This window comes from Phascolarctos cinereus, unplaced genomic scaffold, assembly GCF_003287225.1.
Source record: "Phascolarctos cinereus isolate Bilbo 61053 unplaced genomic scaffold, phaCin_HiC Scaffold_4;HRSCAF=312, whole genome shotgun sequence".
Classification (NCBI taxonomy): domain Eukaryota; kingdom Metazoa; phylum Chordata; class Mammalia; order Diprotodontia; family Phascolarctidae; genus Phascolarctos; species Phascolarctos cinereus.
This window is the reverse complement of record NW_027555847.1, coordinates 341,764,444-341,786,276: the sequence shown is the minus strand read 5'-3', so window position 1 is coordinate 341,786,276 and position 21,833 is coordinate 341,764,444. Positions and strand designations below refer to the sequence as shown.

The 21,833-nt window shown below is 37.6% G+C and overlaps 1 protein-coding gene across 2 annotated transcripts in view; it reads left to right on the top strand.

The window, feature by feature from the left end:
• The window catches only part of ITGA1 (integrin subunit alpha 1), a 194,379-nt gene that overhangs the window by 106,441 nt on the left and 66,105 nt on the right, over positions 1–21,833 (top strand). For both annotated transcript variants that reach the window (XM_020996822.2, XM_020996814.2), the window contains exons 9-12: positions 4,686–4,851; positions 10,772–10,845; positions 12,344–12,488; positions 20,156–20,298. In XM_020996822.2, the coding sequence (XP_020852481.1) occupies positions 4,686–4,851; positions 10,772–10,845; positions 12,344–12,488; positions 20,156–20,298 (528 nt within the window). The remainder of the gene's footprint in view (positions 1–4,685; positions 4,852–10,771; positions 10,846–12,343; positions 12,489–20,155; positions 20,299–21,833) is intronic.

The window sequence follows — 21,833 nt, the reverse complement described above, 5'->3', positions numbered from 1 at the left end:
ACTAATAAAAAATGTCAGAACTGAAGTTATACTAACAAGCTCGCTAGTAAAATGAGAGAAATAGAGAGGATGTGATTCTCATTGGGGAAAAATGCAGAATAAAATACTTAAGTAATGAAAATGAGCTATATGAATACTATGCGGGCAAGGAAGAAATAATAATAGTAATAACTAACATTTATATAAAGCCTACTATGCATCAGGCACTATGCTAAGTGCTTCACAATTATTATCTCATTTGATCCTCACAATGCCCTTGGGAGGTAGATGTTAATTATTATCCTCATTTTACAGATGAGGAAACTGAGGCAAACAGAGGTTAAGTGACTTCCCTGGGGTCACAAAAACTAGTAAATATCTCAGGCCAAATTTGAACTTAGGTCTTTCTGACTCCAGGCCTGGCACTGTACGCACTGTGCCACAATAACCATGGCATCATGGTGGCCTACACTTTTGAAGACAAGTCTGTGGCAATAAAAGAAAAGTGGTAGGAAGAGATGGGGCAGGCAGAGTCTCCATCAAAGTGCTTGCATGCCATTTTGTCAGGAAAAATTGACTAAGAAGGGAACATTACAAAATAACATATAAATTATGTATTCTTTTTCTGTCAATAGAAATACGACAGGCTTAAATGCCTGGCATTCAGTTAATGTTCACCTGAGGTAAACATTGCAAAACTGCATTTCCCTTGGGCCAGGCATGTCAAATGTAAAATGTTTAATCCATTTACACTTAATATATTGTCTGCTGTCTGAAAGCAACCAAGGAAGATTTGAAAATATACTGTAATTACTCTACTTCTATTGAAAGATTGTAGGTTTAAACTAAAAATTAGGTGGATTTTAAAGGTAGCACTGACCAGTGATAGATTCACTAGACATATTATTTTTACCAAAATCAAAGATTATGCATGATCTAAAAGAAAAACCTCTGTATTTTCCTCACGTGTATTTTCAACTCTATCAATTTGTGAATGGAATGACAATTCAAAGTGTTAAGGCAAGAGAGGATGGGGGGTGGTGGAAGTTAAGCATGGAGACATTAAAAATATACAAAAATGTTTTCTATGAAGTGTCCCTCTTAGGAAATGCTCAGGGTGACACATCTATAAAAATGTCTTGTTTTTCCTAAAGGTCAGAGGGCTGTGCATGAATTAGGAAAAGCAAATGGCATCTTGAAGGACTTGGGACATAACTGACAGGGATGGAGGGAGGGGTATGCTGGTAAATATTTAACAGTTGGCTCTCCAGGGAAAAAAAAAGTAGCACAACATACTTCTAAGTTTAATTCCATATGCAAAAAGTCTTATCTTGCCCAGCATGATAGCTCATGCATGCAAATCCTCCTTCTAAGGAAGGTGAGGCTGGTAGGTTGTTCAGATTCTGGAGTTCTGAACTGCATCAGCCTAAAGGTAATCAGGTGTCCACACTAAGTCTGGCAGTAAATTGGTGAGCTCCTGGGATGGGGCAGGGGAGACTCACAAGGCTGCCTGAGGAGGGGGAACAAGGCTAGGTTAGAAATGGAACAGGTTAAAGCTCCCATGGGAATCAGTGTTGGGGTTGAACCTGTGAGTGGCTGCTGGGAGGGAGAGAAGAAAGAAGCAAGGAAGGAAGGGAACGAGGGAGAGAGGCAGGATGGAAGAAAGAGTGAAGGAAGAAAGATGAAAGGAAGTATGATGGAAGAGAAGAAGGAATGGAGGGAGGGAGGAAGAAAAGAAGGAAGGGTAGAAGGAAAGAAGAGTCTTATCTAGAAATAAAGCTTCCAGAAACGTGTTTCTTTCTTCTCATCACTCAATTCAACTGAATTTACCAAGAATAGTGCCTACTTCACGCAAGAAACTGTGCTACGCTCTTAGGATGCCAAAATGTAATGAAAAGCAGGCCCTGCCCTTGGAGATCTTTTATCCTACATGGCAGTGGCAACATTTTCAAGAATAAATAAGTGAAAGATAATTTGAGGAAGCCAAGAGCACTAAAACGTAAGAGGATTGGAAAAAGCTTCCCCTAGGTTGCAATGCTGTACTTGAGGCTCAAAGCAAGCTAGGGATTCTTAGAAGCAAAGGAGAGAAACAAATGTTCTTCAGGGACCCATGAAAGGCTTGAAAAGGTACGGAAGTGGGAGATGGAATGCTGAGTTAAAAAACAGCCAGTGGGCCAGTTTGAATAGAACAGAGTGCATGAAGAGAAGTGATGGGAAAGAAACCTTGAAGGATATGCAATAATCAGACTGGGAAGGCCTTTAGGGGCCGAGCCAAGGAAGAACGACATTGCCAGGTTCGTGCCTTAGGGAGATTCTTTCAGCAAATTTGTGGCAAATGGATTGGACAGAAGAGTCTGAAAACAAGGAGGCCAATTTGGAGAGTACTGTAATAGTCCACTAGAGAGGTGATGAGCTTTCATCAGGACGGTGTCCATGTGTGTAGGGGAGCAGGGTATGGATGTGGAAGAAGTGATGAAGCTTCCTTCTATGGGCATCTTGTTTCTTTGCTGTTCCTACCCTTTATTTTTCTCATTTCACAATTGAAGAAATTGAGGATCTGAATGGCAAAGCAATTTGCTCAAGGTTTCAGAACCAAGAGCCAGGAATGGGTTGTTCTGGAGCCAGCTCAAAACTGCCTCATGAGAGATGATTGTTAAATTTTCTGTGTCAGCATTTATACCTCAGAAATTGGCAAACACTAGAAATCAGGCTCTGATTTACTATTTTCTTTATTGTCTAGCCTTAGGAAAATGATGAAGAAAAAGTTGATAATGCAAATTAGCTTTTAAAATATGTCCTTCATATAATTTTTCCCAGAAAGTCACTTGTTAAACATTTACCAGCATACCTCTGCTAGCCTCCTGTTTCTTTGTCCAATGCTTTTAACTATATATCACACTGTATATCTTATTATTACAGATTCCTAGAGTCCTGCTGCTTTTCCTCTTCTAACAACTCCCTTTCCCGTTTCCTCTTCATCCCCTTCACTTACCAGAACTGGAAAGTGGATGGTAGCAGTCACTGTTAACATATAAGCAAAAAGCCCTGACCCTTTTCACTTCTCAGGGAAGGAAGCAGGGAACTGTATTTTTTCTGACTACTGTAATTTGTACAATCACCCTCCGCCTCCACGTTTTCCACAAGTGAAAAACTAGACATCTTAACATTAAATAAATTCGATGACCTGAAAGATATCCAAATGATCTCCCCATTACTTCGTTGTCTGGTCTATTTGTCTTTTGTAGAACATTTCTTCCAAACAGCTCAGAGTACTTTGCAGACATTATCTCATTATTCCTAGCAACATAAATGGCATTTTACAAATGAAGAAATGAGTGAGCAGAGTAAGTACTGGAATCATTCACCTGAGGTCAGAGACGATGTCAGTGATGGAGGCATCCCTTAGGTTTCAGCCTGACTTGGGCTCGGTTCCCTCTTAAGCTGTGATAGGCTTGTCCATGCAGGTCTGGAGCAGAAGGGTAAGAAGCTATTTAATGATGAGAAATAATTACCTGAGGAGTATTCTGAACTAAGGAAAAGTTTGAGTACCACTGCTCTATGTCACCTGCCTAGCCAGAAGGCCCATGGCTTCTTTTTTCTCTTAAAAAAAAAAAGACTGATTATAAAGAACATACAATCAGCTAAACTTTTTTTGCAATTATTTCCATTTAAATAAATGAATAATTTAACTCATAAAAGATCACAACACTTTTAATCACTTCAAGTCTCCATCAAGATTCTTTGAATGAATTAATGAGTGGGTGAATGTATAAATGAAAGAAGCATGTCATAGCTGGGTTAAGCACTAGGATACAAATATAAAGGCAAAGACAGTCCCTGCCTTCGAGGAACTTACATTCTAATGGAAGAAAGAAAACAAGAAGAGAAGTGGCGGCCAGTGAGAGGTCTTTTGGGTTCAAAACTTGCTGCTAGTTATTTGAGTAACTTTAGGCGAAGTATTTAACCTCCCTGGTCCTTAGTTTACCATCTGTACAGTGAAGGAGTTGGATCAAGTGACTTCTAAGGACACTTCCAAACCTATTTTTCAGACAATGCCCATGTATTTGTGAATGATACTGGTTCCATCTCATAAATAGCATCTGTTGTTTTTCCTCTTTGTACAGCATTTGCCCATCTCCAAGATCTGGTTCTTAACAGGAGCAACCAATAGTCTAGCTCCCAGATCAGCTGTGCCAATTACCACTCAGTCCTAAAGTTACCACTCAGTCCTAAAGCTGCCTAAATAACAAATGGATCCAATATCCCCTTACCTTCCCTCAGTAAACAGTGTTTTCAGAAAGACTGGGCACTTCCAGATCAAGCAGTTCGATTGTTGCTAATTGGTTTTGCAACAGATGCTGATGTCACCAACTGGAAAGGCACCCAGAGACTCCCTACTTTCACACCACTAGATTCAAAAGATCCAGCTGTTTAGAAACAGCAGGGAGCAGCCATGGTTAGGAATAGAAATATGGTACAGTGAACAATGTTGTCCGTTGTCTGCTCTAGACCAACTGCTATATTTCTGCAGCAGCTCTTATGAAGTAATATACACATTCTGGAAAGTCCCCTTCCAAGAATGCAGGAGTGCATACAAGTCACATTATGTTAAGTTATGCTGTTCTCCTGTTTACTGACAATCTGTCTGAGACCTTTATTTAACATAGAAATAAAACATATTCTCAACTTCCTTTGTTGTGCATTAGATTCTTGGCCACTATAACCGAGGGAATTTGAGCACTGAGAAATTTGTGGAAGAAATAAAATCAATTGCAAGTGAGCCTACTGAAAAGCATTTCTTCAATGTCTCTGATGAATTTGCACTAGTCACCATTGCTGAAGGCTTGGGAGAAAGAATATTTGCCTTGGAAGGTATGAAAATTTCTTTAAATCAGAATGCTAAATCCATAACTCAAAGAATGTATTTTCTGTAGTTCTGTCTTCCTTATTCCTAATGTCTTTTTTTTTTCAACCTATCATGGTATTAGACTGTTTTGTACACATCTCTCATTCAGGTAAATCTTTCACACTGCATCAGAGTTGCTAGAAGATATCTTTCTAAGGGCACGGCACAGGTGATGTAGGTATTAAGGAGGACAATGACGGAAGGAGAAGTGGGGCAGAAAAATTATCCTGTGTTTTTCACTTCTTTTTGGTATTTTGGAGAGATAGGAAGTAGAGATACAAGCAGTGGAAAGACCAAGTTTCAAGATTTGGAATTTGGCTTGGATTTTTATCAGTGTGATTTCTGTCTTTTAAAGGTCTCCCGAAAATGGAACCTTTTGTATCAGTACATTAAAACATTGTCTCACTCACTACATAGCTGTAGAAGTTTGTGATCTCAGCTTACTATTTGAACTTGACTCTTACCAATCTTTGACTTTAAATGGGGCTGGGCTATAAATGATGATGAACATGGGTGCTTTCTAGGTTAACAAGCTACTTTGAAAGTAAAAAGTTATAAACCTTTCCTTGTCAAAATGTCCTAGGATTAGTGAAGATACTTGGTACAGAATCTAGAGTCCTTTTTAAAGAGTATTCACCTCTTCTTCTGTTACTACGGTAGAAAAGGTGGCATATGGCCCTGTGTTCCAGTGAGGGCCCTAGTACTCCTTGCACTAGACAAAAATGACAGCAGTCTGAAGGGTCTTTGCCTCTTATGTATGTTATATATGTTATGTAACATAGACCCATAGACTGTGCCAGAAGGAGAGGTATGCTGGTACATGTTTAACAACCAGCTGGATATTAGCATTTTCTTAATCAACAAAACTATAAATCAAGTCCAAATATGTAATATTTGCCAATTTCTGAGGCATAAATGCTCACAGTGAATATTTAACAATTGATTCTCAGTAGCCAGCCAGTTTAGTTGGCTCTAGCACACTGCTGGCTTGAATGAACTTTAAGAGATCATAGGATCAGAGCTGTAGAGTTGAAAGGAAACTTCGGACCATGTTATAGAACCCTTCCTCATTTTTTGGATGAGGAAACTGAAACTCAAAGAAATTATATGATTTTGTCGTTGTTATTTAGTCATTTTCAGTCACGTCTGACTCTCTCTGATGGGGTTTTCTTGGCAACAATACCAGAGTGGTTTGTTATTTCCTTCTCCAACTCATTTTATAGATGAGGAAACTGTGGCAAACAAGGTTAAGTGACTTGCCCAGGGTCACACAGCTGGTAAGTGCTTGATGCCACATTTGATTCCAGGCCTGGCACTCTATCCACTATGGCACCCAGCTACTCGTATGCTATGATTTACCCACCCTATAAACTGAAACTAGTAATTGGATCAATCTCCCTAAGCTTGCCACACATATCAACTTTTTTACTGAAGAAGAGAGAAGAAAAGAAAGAAAAGTTCACTTCAGAAATGGACCATGATGCAGTGGAAAGGAAATTAACTTTAGAATCAGAGGACCTGGATTCAAGTCCTACCTCAGATGCTTACTGCCTATGCAACCTCAGGCAAATGACTTTAGCTATCCTGGGCCCCTATTGCCTCATCTGCAAAATGAGAGGGTTGGTTTAGATGTCCTCTGAACTTCCAGGTCTTGGCCTGTGAACCTTTAATTACAGGATCATGGGAATATAACCTAATTATAAGGAAAGAGATTAGGGTAGAGGTAGAAATGCAATTAAGGCATTTGAGTCAGGTAAATTAAGACCTGGGTTTGAATCCTGTCTCTGACCATTGATAACTCTGTGACTCTAGCCAAGTCACTTAAGATCTCTGAAACTGCAGTTCCTCATGTATAAAACAAGAATAACCAAATATGTCCTACCCATCTTACAGAATCATTGTGAGAATTAAGTGAGATCACATACGGAAAATCATTTTACAAGCCTTTTAAAGCAATATATAAATGTCCACTGTTATTATTGAAAAGAGGCTGAACACTTTCCCACAGCACATAGGTTCTAAGAAAGTGTGGGGAGCAAACGTGATGGGAGAGGACAGGAAAATGAGCAGGGAAAAGGGAGAACTTGCTTAAAGATGTTGGCGAGCTCCGCAGGCCTGACAGAGTACATTTTGTGCATTACTTTCACTCGGCTTTTAAAAACAGGATAAATCAGTAAGAAGTTCTACCCTCTCCTGAAGGACCCTCCTGCTAGAAGAGACACCTCTAACTTTAATTTTCCTTAGTTGGGAGTGTTATTTATGGTTGGCCTAAAGGGCACTGCTGAAAGTCATTCAGGGGGAAAAATTATATAATGTCTTCATAAAGCCCTTATATACTTTAAAATTCTAATAACCTAGGCTGTAGGCCTGAGAAGAACAACTTGTAACTGGCATTTAAAAGCAAATTTATGAAAAATTACAGGACAACATTATCCACTAGGTATTTTCATTTAGGATCCTGTGGCAAAAGGAAAAATAGCTACTATAGAGGAAAAGGTAAACTGTACCCTATGGAAAGCAGAACTGAAGTCTCTATTGGCTGTGAAAAGAAAATTGAATTTTCTTTTAAATGCCGTGCGACTATATGCTGTTTATGTCTGTCATGCTTACCACTGAAGTTACAGCTTCCAAGTTTAAAAACTGTGCAAAATCCTTAGGAAGACACTGCACTTAAAAAATAAATTGTCTTCGCACAAGTCGTATCGACCAAAAACTTTCCAAAAATATTAAATTAAATTTTGTTTTTTAATTAATAGATATCTATTTTTTTCTTCGCCTGACCCTCACTCCACTTTAAAGGGAAAAAAAGGGAAAAAGAAAACAAATTCCTTACCAAAAATGTGCATAGTCAAGCAAAACTAATTCTTTTGTTGGCTGTGTTAAAAAAAAAAAAAGAAATGTGTCACAAATAAGTGCCCCCTGAACCTATCAGAAATCTGTCAGGAGATGAGTAGCATGCTTCATCAGAGAGCCTCTAGAATTATGGGTGGTCAAGCATTTTTGTCAATGGTAGTAACTAACTAAACGCTTTCTGAATTTTACAGAATCAGGTCAGAAAGGGCTACATTTCCCTGCCATTTGGAAATTCTCCATTTCCCATAGAGCTTTACCTTTTGTGAGGGCAACTTCCAGCTAATGTGAAGGCTGCATTGTTCTTCACTTTTGGCACCAGTTCAGCATGCTGAGTAGTCAGTGCCAGTGACTTGCTTTGGAATATCAGGAAGTCATTTAACATTTCCATTTCCCTTATGAACAGAAGAGATAACAGCGAAATCCCTCTCTAGAGATGTGGGCTGTAATAATGGTCACTGTGGACTTGCTTGAGGAGAAGCTAAAGGAGAGGTCTTCAGTAGGGTAGGCCGGGGCTATTCTTCACCATCTCTTTCCCTCTACTCTCTACTCAGCAGTCACCTGAAGACAGAACCCAGAAGCAGGGGGAGACTTGGAAAGAGTAGGGCTTTCAAGATTAGAGGAGGTGGTTTTTATTGGCACTTTGGCACAGTTTCTACCTGCCTGTTAGGGAGACTGTAAAGATAAATTTGATAATAAGTGTAAAGTGCCTTGAGCTCTCAGAGTAAAATGTTTTAAAATAAAGCTTATTTTAGTTGCCTAAATGAAAGGGCTATTCCGAAGCGTGATTGAAATGTAATATGTGACTCTTGACTGTTTCCCCTATAAAATTTAGCCCTATAAAAGCCATTTGCAAACCTATTCACTGGCAATTTATTCCAGGTAAGTAGTAAAGAAACTTGGAGCTTGATTTCATTCATTTGACTACCCTATATTTCCCTGCTGGGAGAGCAGGATGATTTTTTTTTAATATAAATTTTGGATTACTTGTGGGGTTTTTTCTCGTCTGCAAAGTAACATTAATAAATGACCCATTGATTAGAGGAAAATAAATGGATATTTTCCAACTTCCTCAGTATTATGTGACTCTGCTAAGTTTGGAATACTGAATGTTTTCAAATGCATTTCTATGGATAGATGAATAGAGATATGTGTACTCACTACATATGTACATAAATATGCAAGTATGTATAAACATATAAAGGGTGTCCCAGAAGTCTTAGTGTAATTTAAAGTTTTAATATCATAAAACTGCACTAAGACTTTTGGAACACCCTGTACCATGTTGCACAGTGGATAAAGATCTGGCTTCTGAATTAGAAAGACCTGGGTTCATGTCCTACTTTTGACTCATACTGGTTGTGTGGTCAAGTCCTTTAACCTTTCAGGTTCCAAGACAACTTTCTGAGGCTAAATTCTAGAGAAGATTCCAATCTGTGTTGAAGGGGGATGTTTCTCACCAGGAGATACCTATGTAGGTAATACCAGTATTTTGGTCAGTATGACCAGATTCACTTATGATGACAGGGTGACATTGGAGAAGAGGCTGCTCATGTAGCATAATGACAATGCTAGTGTTTGGTCATGTAATGTGTGCCTTGTGTGTGATTTGGTGCACATATTAATGACTACATTTCTGAGTTATGCTACAACTTCATAATATTGTTTTTTCTATATATTTAAGATTCCATACTAAGATTATGCATATAGTATAATTACATTTATCTTTTTGTTATTTATTGTGGTGGGGCAGCTGTGGGGAAGTGGATAGAGTGTCACACCTAGAATCTGGAAGACTTCTCTTCCTAAGTTCAAATCCAACCTCAAACACTTACTAGCTGTATGACCCCGGGCAAATCGCTTAACCCTGTTTGCCTCAGGCAAAATGAACTGGAGAAAGAAATGGCAAACCACTCCCGTATCTTTGCCAAGAAAACCCCAGATGGGGACATAAAGAGTCGGACATGTCTGAAATATTAATTTGGTACTTCCAAGTTTTTGGTGGTCTGCTGTGTGAATGGCCAAAGACAGGTTACATATTTGTGAATGAAAAGGCAATATGCTTACAAAGAGCAGAGTTTAAATTATCATTATCATTATTTCAGTAACAATCTTCCATGTGTAACCTGGGCTTTTCTGGTAGTAGGGGACAAAGAGGTCTTTATAGTAGGCAATCTGGACGTGCTCCAAAGGCCCCTCAATGGCATCTCCATGTTAGAAGAACTAGGACATACCCAGAGAAGCCGGAGTTACATTTAAAGTGATGCTGTGACTTGGAAGCAGCTAGGTGGCACAGTGGATAGAATGTTGCGGTTGGATTCAGGACCAGAGCTGCATTGAGAGATATAACTTACAGGAATAAGCAGAAGCTGTTCCCCTAGTCTTCTACCATATGAGGGTTGGTTAAAGGGACTGAGAATGTTTAAATATGGAAAAGAGAAGTCTCAGGGACAACACCAGAGCTGCCTTCAAGTATTTGGAGAGTTGTGGTATGAAAAAGGGATTACACATTATTTTTTTTAACCTAAGAGAACAGAAACAGGAGTAATGGGTGAGTAAGGCATATACAAGCTTGATGAATGGGAAACTTTTCTAATAATTTGGACTATTCAAGAGTAGAATGGATTGCCTTGGCCTCATTGGTAGTCTTCAAGTAGCTGCTGGCTGGTCACTTCCAATCTGAAGTCCTGAGATTCTGACTCCTAAGGTCCAAGATCTCTCACTACCTTATTGGAGAAATTAGGTCTTATGTCTGAAAGCTTCTTAGTGAAAGCCAATTATTTGGCTAGTCAGAACCACCAAGTCTCAGACCCCAAGAAAGAATGATGTCATTGGGTTACAAAACACTGAAGTCCTCCTATGTGTCTCTGAGAAAAAAGTAAACTTATCATTTTTGTTATTTTGTTTAGTACAATAGTTTCCTTCAAATGAATATACTATAATTTTATCAAAATGTTGTGGGGTATTTTTTTATGATTTCAAAGTTTGCAAAAAAAAAGTCTATTAGAAAAGTGACGACTATTTCCTATTTTATAGCCACGACTGACTTGTCAGCAGCCTCATTTGAGATGGAAATGTCCCAGACTGGCTTTAGTGCTCATTATTCACAGGTAAATTGATCACTTGGTGATAGAAACTCTCTCCAGTTAGGTGGTGTAGTGAGTAGAGTGCTGGTCCTGAAGTCAGGGAGACCTGAGCGCAAATCCAGCCTCAGACATTTACTAGTTGTGAATAAGTCATTTAACTTCTATTTGTCTTAGTTTCCTCATCTATAAGATGAGAATAATAATAGCATGTATGTCCCAGAGTTCTTGTGAGGAACTAATGAGACAGTAATTGTAAAAACATTTTGCACAGTGCCCAGGAAAAAGTAACTACTGTATAAATGATAGCAATTATTATTATTCCATGAAATTATTATTTTACTTGATACTCAATATTGCACGTATCAGATGTTTCTGACATGGCATTGTCCGGACTACATTCTAATATTTTCTGATCCAAATTTGAAAATAGTGTTCCTTAGGCCTGTTATTAGAATTGTATTTGAATTTATTGCATGTTGAACAACAAATGCAACCTGTACATAATAGAGATTTATGATTTCAGGTGCAATCCTCTGCAGTTTTAAATATCCCTTTCTGTTCTACTGTGCATATGCAAATGCCTGTTCCATTTGGTGTTCATTAAGTTCTGAACTTTTAAAATAGAAATAATAATAATAGCTAACATTTATGTGGCACTTTAAAGTTTGCAAAATGTTTTACAAATATGATCTAGAGATAGAATATTATCTCATTCTATCCTCACAACAACCTTGAAAGGTAGATGCTATTATTATCTTCATTTTATAGATAAAGGAAACTGAGGCAGACCAAAAAAAAGAAACATGTCATCCTGCACAGCTCACTACAGAATGTTAATCATTATGCGTCAGGCATATTTGGCTGCTCATCTTCCAGCTACAGGGAAGAATTGTGATTGTCATTCATTTCAGAGGTGCTGTTTACATAGAATTCAAAGAGAAAACTCATTTTTAATGTTTTGACCAGTATATACACTATTTCTTTTCTCAGTGGAAGGCAAAGTGACATAGTAGAAACTGACTTTTGAGTATGAGAACCTGGGTTTGAATCCCACCTTTGACAACTGCTACTTATGTGACCCTGGGCAAGTCATTTAATTTCTCTGGGTCTCAGTTTGCTCATCTATCAAATGAGGGGTTTGGGCTAGATGGCCCCTAAAGGCCCTTCTATCTCTAGAGCTATGATCCTACAATCAGTGTCAACATATTCAATAACAATATTAGAACCTGAGTTCTTAAGGGGACCAGAGACTCCCATCCCCTCCCAAGTACCTTATATGTGAAAGAGTAATAAAGGTAATCAGAAACAGATGTCTGTTACATTTCACTGTAAATGTCTTATGGGGCCCACAAAGAAGTATTGACCTTTCAGTGTATATATTAACGTATAAGATCCTTAAAAGTGAATGATGATTGTTCCATTCTTTGTATTTGTATCCCCACAGTGCCTGGACACATAGTAGGTGATAAATAGATGCTCATTAATTGATTGGTTGATATTTATGTTTCTTTTTAAATATAAGGACTGGGTTATGCTTGGAGCTGTAGGAGCCTATGACTGGAACGGAACAGTAGTCATGCAGAAAGACAGCCAAATTATAATCCCATCAAATGACTCCTTTAATGTTGAGTCTACTAAGAAAAATGAACCACTTGCTTCCTATTTAGGTGAGTATATTAACATTCTTTAATTATTGGTTATCAAAGTTCCTTCTTCTGGGGATTTCACTTCAGCACAGTCCTAGGCTTCAATGTCATTAAGTTAAGATCTTGCCTTTTATTGTCATCTGACCATGTCATCCTCCTGCTCCATAAGCTCCACTGACTTCCAATTAACCTTAGGATCAAGTATAAACTCCTCTGGTTAGTATTAAAAGCCTTTCACCATCTTGCTTCAATCTACCTTTTTAGTCTTATTATACTTTACTGTCCTTCACTCTCTTGATAGTCCAGGCAAACTGGCTTTCTTGCTGTTCCTGGCACCCCACATCCTATCCTTTGTTGTCTTTTTGCCAGTTTCCCCCTATACCTAGAACATATTCCCTGCTCAGCTCTACTTCTTGAAATCCCTACTTTCCTTCATAGCTCCACTCAAGCATCACCTCCTATATGAAGTCTTTCTTTATCCTCATTCCACTCCCCTTCTTTCCTATCAGGCCCCATCTGCTGGTATTGTGCTTCCCCTACCCCTGGAGAAATTATGTTGTATTTATTTTGCATATGCTTTGTATGTACTTGTGTATAACATAGTATGATGTATAATATATCATATATAATATAATATATCTATATACAATGTATATAATTCCACGACAGAATGTAAACTCCTTGAGGTCACTATTGTTTCATACTGTCTTTGAATTCCCAATGATTAGGAGAGTGCCTGGAACATAGTAGGTGTTTAAGAAATATCTGTTGATTGATAATGCTTCTCTCTCGGCCAGCCAGATAGGAAAGTCTGGAATAAAATTACCTCAGAGACTTAACTAGGCCCTTTGAGATGGTCACTAAGTGCATCAGAACTCAGCCCATACCTTAAGTATTGTGCTTAGAGTTATAATTGCCACATTTTGTGAGAGACCAATCATACCTAATGTGAGGACTGATCTAAAGAAATGCGTATCTTTGTCGAGAAAACCTCAGAAGGGGTCACGAAGAATCAGACACGACTGAAAAATGACCGAATAACAAAGGGGTGTTTAGTTTGAGAATGAGAAGACTTGGTGGGGTGGGTGAAGAGTGGGAATGAAAGACACTGGTAGAAGGAACTAGAAGCAACAAGTAGAAGCTGTTTATTCTGAATAATGATAAGCATGCTAAAAACACAAACTCTCCAGCTCTGGAAGGGCTGCATTTTAAGCAGAGCCTATCTACATGGACACCTACCTGTATTTGGTAGGAGATTGGACTTGATATAATTTCTAAGATTTCTTCCAAATCATAGATTCTATTTTATATAAAATGTGGTGAGCTCACAGATTGGCTTATGTGTTTGAATTACATTCCTGTCATACAAAAGGAAGGAAACAGGCAGAACAATGATGCTAGCTGGAATATCTAGGTGATAAAATTTTGGATTGAAATATACTCCAACGGAATCGATTGCTTGATCCAAACGAATAGCTCTTTGTCAAGCTCTTATCATGTGCAAGTTATTATACTAGGTTCCATAAGACATCAAAAGTTGTATAAGCTACTGTCCCTGCCCTTGGTGATCACCCACCTTTTAGCTACCAATGGCCATGCAGGTGTTGGAAGCAGGTGCTGTGGAGTGCTTAGAGCTTGGTTACATGTCAAAAATGCCAAGATCATCCACCGCATCCCAAGCCATTGCCAGTCATCCTGACAATTATCTTGCCACTGGAACTTGATGACTGTGGAAGAGAGTGACGCTAGAGATGTTGTACAGCTCTGCCTCACTTAAATGTAATTCATGTGCAAGTCAAGCTATCATGTTGTGATGTCATTGGTCTTTTTCAAAAACAAGGGACAAGTAACAACAGCTACCAACATTACGTATTAGCTAACAGCTAAATGACGTCTGTTGCTCATGAACCTTTTAAGTAAAAATCTCCTATTCCAATCCCTACTAGTGCTCAGGATTATTTTCAGCAGAGTCAGAGATCTTGATCATAAGATATTATTGGTGGCACAGAATAAATAACAGTTTCTTCATTCCTGGCTATACAGGCTAGAATTTATGACTCTTCTCTTTCCAGGAAAGGAAAACTATGAATGTACTGTCTACAATGTACAAGAACGATGAGGTTTTCGTCTGTTGCAGCAATCACTCAATTAACTCAGTCACAAATGAGACCATGATACCCTTTGCCAAAATAAAGTCTAACTTATATAAGGAAATTTCTTTCCAGGAAGAAATGTGCCCAGAAATACCAGAAAAAGAAAACTACCTAGTGCTCTTAAGCTGGTCTCTCAATCCATAAAGACATTTTGCAAAAGTTCATTAGGAAGTTTACAAGCTAAGAAAAATTTGAATTTGTGAGCCTAACACCTGCCTAGGTTACAAACTCATTATATTAAAAAATCCTTAGCATATGCTCTAGAAAAATATCTTATGTCAATCCATAACCCCTGGGAACAGCACACATTCCAATAGCATGTACCTTTATAGCTAGACATGCTCTCATTTTTTAAAAAAAGATCTTCATTCAGAGCAGCTAGGTGGCACAGTGGATAGAGCTCCAGCCTTGGAGTCAGGAGGACCTGAGTTCAAATCTGGTCTCAGACACTTGACACTTACTAGCTGTGTGACCCTGGGCAAGTCACTTAACCCCAATTGCCTCAGCCAAAAAAAGAAAAAAAGAAAAAGAAAAGATCCTCATTCCTTGTTCCATGCAGACAGATCTACACTTCATGAACGTCTGGGTTTTGGTGCTGTTAATAGGAACTAAGCCATTTTCTTGAGGTTTATTGATTACTAGACCATTTTAGGCAGAATCAAAAGTAAGGGCACGTGTAGTAGAACCATAAAATCAAGACCAATCAAAACAACTTTTCCCCTGACCTATTAGATCCTGTCACTTTATCAAAGAAGAAAATTAGAATAATATCACGATTCATTTCTCATCAGGATTGTAGTTACTTTAATTTCCTCCTAATTTCCCACCACTTTTGTACATGAGATTAGCGTTTTATTTTGCCTTAGGTAGTGTTCTGGATTTCTTCATACTTTATACATCTTCCTCATTGGGTCTTTTTAACTCTAAACCTCAACAATGATTTTCAGATCAGTAGATCTCTCTTTGATGTAAGCCTATGTCTCTGAGAGTAACAACAAATGATTAATTTTCTCTTTCCAACTACAGCAACCTCCTCAAGTTCAGGAAGTGACAGATTCCCTAATATGTAGAGTATGTTGTTATGACCTAGATAGTCCCTGGTCCTTACATTAAGCTCTCTAAGGTTTGGGGGTTTTTTTTGTTTGTTTTGTTTTGTTTTGATTTTAATATTCAGTTACAATCTAATTATTGGTCATTGCTGCCTCCTTCCTCCAGATGCCTAGCCGAAGCCTTTTCCACTCTGCAAGTGTCAGATCAAATGCTATCTTCTCTGTGGAACCAAAGATTTTCCCTAATACCTCCTTCCTCTATACTATTATGATACTTTGTACCCACCTTAATCCATTATTATTAGTATTATTATATTCTGCATCCCACTTTAGCATTATATAGTCATTACATAAAAATTATTTCAATACATATTTACACTCCTTCTCCCCACAGCACCTAACAAACTCAATAAATATTAATTTCACAAAATGAATATTCCACAAAAGTCCTACTTTGTTGCCTCATAGTGGCTTGGAGGTGGCCTGTGCTCTCAAAATCTGTGTCACTAAAGCCCTGACAAATTTTTAATCAAACTAGAAAGGCTATGAGTAGGGACTTGGTGACCCAGAATACATGCTGGCTTTCCAAGAATCACCCCAGTTACTAACAGAGAAGTTCATACTAGAAGGTTTGATATTAAATGATGAATAAAAAAATGTCAATAAAAGCCCCCAGTCCGATGTGATCCCTGCCCCCCAGCTTCTCAGCTGTGGTGGTGGGAATAACATTTAAAAAAAAAAGACCAACAAACTAAATATTGCACAAGTTTTAATCTTATAACTGCTAATGTGCTTAATGTTCATCTTTGCCCAATGATTCAATTCAATTCAATAAACATTTATTAAGTACATACTATGTGCCAGGCAATGTGCTAAATGCTGAGGGTACAAAAGAGGCAAAAGACCCTTCCTGGAGACATCAGCTTCATCCATATTAATATTCTAACTATAAATAAACAAACAAGCAAATAAATAAATAAATGAGTGAATGAATGAATGAATAAATAAACAAACAGATAGATGAATGAATAGATAGATAGATAGATAGATAGATGGATAGATAGATAGATAGATAGATAGATAGATAGATAGATAGATAGATAGATAGATAGATAGGTAGGTAGATAAATAAATCAGCTCAGTGAAAGAACAGCTCATAAGAGACAGGCCCCCATTGAGACAATAGTAGCTTAAGTGCCAATAGACACTACAAGAATAAGGCAGAGAAAACTTTACAAGTTTTCTCAAATTAAGCCAATATCTATTTTGATGCTTAGTAATTTCCAGGCAAAAGTGATTACTGAGGAGCATATCAAAAACTATTTAGGAAAATATGGTATACGATCCCCCCAAAAATGAAAGAAACCAACATTTGTTAAACTATTCTCAAGTCTTTTTTCACCTGGACATTATGAATATTTGTTTAAGAAGTGTTGGAAGCAGTACACACACAGAGAGAGAAAAGCCAAGAAAGAAAATGAAAGTGATTATCTTCTCAGGCATAAAAAGGCTGGTTATAGTTACAGCAGCTCTATCAGAATAAACTGCAGGCATTCAAATTGTTTACTGTCATCCTTGGAGAAGTTTATCGATACAAAAGAGTCACCACAACAGAAAACTCCTTAAAGGCCTAAAACCACCTCAGCCAGCAAACACTTTAACTTTGCCAAGTGAAGAGATATGTCAGCCAAAGGTAGCAGTGGTTTAGTACATATGAACACTTTCAAAACATTCCAGAAGAGGAGAATGGAAGACCAGAAGCAACATTATCTCAGAATAAAACAAAACAAAACAAAAACAGCCAAAAGCAATTGAGAAGAAAACAAATCTTTAGAGAACTTGATATGAGCTTTAATTTGCAGTAAGACAACAAATAGGTAAGAAATGGAATAGCACAGAAGTCATTTCTCAAATGATTTATTCTACTCAGTGGCTACAGTGAAACCATCATATTTGGAGTTTACTACCACAGTATCACAAGGATTATGTGAAAAAATTGAAATGGCACTTAAGAAAATAAAGTTAGGGAGAGTGTCTACCCTAGATCAAATATATCATAATCATATATTCACCAAGAAATATTTTTAACAAAAGGAAGAATACAAAAAGGCATCTAAAACTTCTGCCACAGATGCCTGGTTTCAATGTATAAAATACGAGAATCAGTTTTACACAAATTGAGGTAAATCCTGATGAAAATACGAAGGCAAATTTCCATGAATGGTTTTCTACAGTAGACTATATCTTTATTATTGCACAGCTAACTAAAAGCTGAGGTGGGGGGGGAGGGGAAAGGTGTAAGATCTAATGGTGTCTATCGTTTCTTGATTAAAAAACAATTTTTGACCCAGTAGAACAAAATATAGCTTTAAAGACTCTCCTCCAACAAGATGTCTTCAACAAGCACATTAAAATCTTACGTGCTTCTGTGAGAGATATGACTATAAGGTAAATTTATGAAAGAGGGCAGTATTTGGAGTGAGTACTTAGGGATCATATCAAATCTCTATTGCTTTCTGGCTATTATTTAACTTCTCTAGGATTCATTTTCTTCATATGTAATGAAGCAGTTAGATGATCAGCTGTTTGAGGTGTGGTAGAGGAGCCAGAGACCATTCTAGATCCTATTTTAGAGACCAAAAACAGTGTTTTTCATGATTCCAAATAACTTGATGCTGCAAAAACACTTAGCTTTCACACTAACTCCTCTCAATAATACTTTGTGGTTCTAAATTATGGACCATCCAAATATCGGAAGAGTTAAAATTACAGGTATCCCAAAGGAAAATGGGAAGACACATGGGTGGCAGGGAAGGTTATAAATTAGACTATATCATAGTACATTATATATCCTCTACAAGTAATGTAAGAATGGGGGCAGCTAGGCAGTACAGTGGGTAGAATCCTGGGCCAGGAGTCAGGAAGACTCATCTTCCTGAGTTCAAATCCAGCCTCAGACACTTGTTAGCTGTGTGACCCTGGGAAATTCACTTAACCCTGTTTGCCTCAGTTCCTTATCTGTAAAATGAGCTGGAGAAGGAAATAGCAAACCATTCCAGTATCTTTGCCAAGAAAACCCCAAATGAAGTCAAGGAGACACAATTGAAACAACTGAACAACAGCAACAATGTAAGAATAGATCATAAGACCATGGATGCCTATCAAGGAAGGTAATTTAGTCATGTAGCAAAAAAGAGACAACAGATACAGAGCCCAAATGCTGCAGTGAAACTTCCAGGACACTACAGGAAGCAGTGGAAGGTTTCTAGTAGCCTCCAGATCTCTAGATTGAAGTTGGTCTTTTTGGGGGGTTTTATAGCAAAGCCATATACAAGAATTATAGAGAATGAGGTGCAGGAAGGTTGGGACCTTCACCATTGAAGCTGAAAATATGTCTAAATATCTAAGTTAGTAGTTCTCAAAGGGCGTGTCTTTTAACATAAGGGTTTCATGAGTTGACCTTAAACTTTTAATTGCATGAGCATGTGTGAGCTTCCTAATTCCTCACGGCAAAAAACAATACTGTGATGACTGGGAAAAGAAGGTTTGAAAGCTTTAGGTCTAAGTAACAACAAAAAGATGAATGAAAGAAATGTGGTTTTTAATCTCTTTGTTAAAATTTTGTAATACTTTTTATAATTACACATTATAAGGAACTCTACATTTGAAAAGAAACAGTTTTACAGTGTTATTTTTTAAAAGTAGAATCCAAATTGAGACTAGGAAAAAAAGAGGAAAAAAAATGAAAAGCAGGGACCAAATACTTTTAAAGGAAACCAAACCTAAGTAGTTGCTTACCCTTTAATTAGAAATTTCAACCATTCGCAGAGTGTATTTATAAGAATGAAAGATATTTTAATACTAAAGACCTTGATATCTTTTCTTTTTTGTCTGTGAATTGAATGCAATGAATACTGTGTGAATTAACTTATGGTAAAATATTTTGAATCCATAAATTAGCATATATGGTCTAATCTTTCTCAGGAAATGCTAATCTTATGAATTTGTTTTCGTTCATCTACCTTAACATTTATAATTAAAACAAGTTAAAGGACATTGGAGCCCATTAAACAGAGGGCAAGAATTTGTTTACATCAAGTTTTATGTAAGTTATGTAAGTCAAGTTATGTAAGTAATATGCTCTCCACATGAGGGTTTATTGCCAAAACAAAGTCTAACATATACAAATACAATTTCTGTCCAAAAATGGTATATAAATGGGTCCAACCATGTAAAATTCAAGTCAATAAACATTTATTCAGCATCTGCTTTTTGAGGACCCTGAGTTACAGTAAGGTCTGAGGGGAAAATAAGGATGAATAATCGTCTCCAGATTTAAGGAGCTTAGAATCAAGAAGAGTAAAAACTGATTTGAATTAATTTCACGTAGAACTTTTGGTTAACAAAACATATGAGATCTGAGAACATTGCATCAAGACACAGGACAATTCTGAAACCCTCATGTCTGCAAATATTCTTTTTCTAGGTTATATGGTCAACTCTGCTACTACTCCTGGAGATGTGATCTACATTGCTGGGCAGCCCCGCTATAATCACACAGGTCAAGTCATTACCTATACGATGGAAAGCCAAGAAATCAAGATTCTCCAAACCCTCAGTGGAGAACAAGTAAATTTTCAAATTACTATTAAAAAAAAATCTAAGTGTACCCAGTTAACTTGAAAATCATTCTCCCTCATTTTTTAAAATAAGCTTAGATCTGTCAGTTGCTTAACATTTTTTTAAATTCTTTTTTCATTAAAGTAAGTCTTCCTTCACTGGGGGCCTCTTTTTAATTGGGAGGTGACCTGGATTTTTGAAGTCTAGGCAGCAGAACACAAACTCTGGCAGGTTCTTCCAAGCTGGAAAAAAGTTTAGTATAGGCTGACAGTGGATTATTTTAGCTAGGTGGCACAGTGAATGAAGTAGCCTGAAGTCAGAAACACCTGTGTTCAAATTCAGTCTCAGACACTTACTAGCTGTATGACCCTGGGCAAATCATTTAACCTCTGTCTGCCTTAATTTGTTCATCTGTAAAATAAGGATAACAATAGCACCTACCTCCCAGGGTTCTTGTGAGGATCAAATGATATAATAATTAAGTATTCACTACAGTGCCTCACACATAATAAGCACTATATAACAATTATTGTTAATTATCATTACTGTCTGTTGTTCAAAGAAGAACCTACGAGTGTTCAGAGAAACTTATCAGAATGTTAGCTGCCTGGAAATCAATTATTTTAGCAATAGCAACTCAGGAAAACAACTATTTCCTAAAAAAAAGTATTACATGTCAAAAGTGGCATTCGAACTGATGAAATCATGGATGGAGTCTTGAAATACTATGCCCCTACTTATTATTTGTGAGATCCTATTCTAGGTACTATAGATAATACAATTTAGCATAAGATCCAATTTTCTTTCTTTTTTTTAAGGCAATTGGGGTTAAGTGACTTGCTCAGGGTCATACAGCTAGTAAGTGTCAAGTGTTTTAGTCTGAGGCCAGATTTGAACTCAGTTCCTCCTGATTTCAGGGCTGGTGCTCTATCCACCCTGGATCCAATTTTCCAAGGAGCTTCAAATCAAGTTCAAGAGATGAGACTTAAGAAGATAACTTTCAGTATCAGGCAAGCAGAAAATGGTTCCTGACCAAAAAAAAAAGTGCTTTGAATGGTAAATTCTTAAGGATCTCAGAGACTAAGTCCTTGTTTGCTAGACTTAATCAGTCATGGAAGAATGAAAGCTGAGCCTTAAAGCATGGGTGTCACTAAAAGAAAAGGGAAGGATATTCCAGAAAAGAAGAAGGGAAAAAATAAAGGTGCAAGATGGGATTAGGAGACAGTGAAATAGAGCCATTATAGCAGGAAGAAATGAAGAGTTCAAGAGTGGGAGATAAATCTGGAAAGGGAGGTGGGGCTAGATGGTATAGGATTTTGAGAGAAGCTGGTAAAAGTTAAGAAACTATGCTACTGGGACCAGTACACATTTGTGTTATTTAACATCAGCTCAGCACTATGGCAAGGCAATGCTTTTATACCTTCTTAATTATCACTCTTCCACTAACTCTTGAGGAAAGATGTAAAATGATGTGGAAACAATCTTCTCATATGAGTGAGGGTTGGGAGAGTAGCCCCAGAGCACTGCTACAAAAACATGTATTT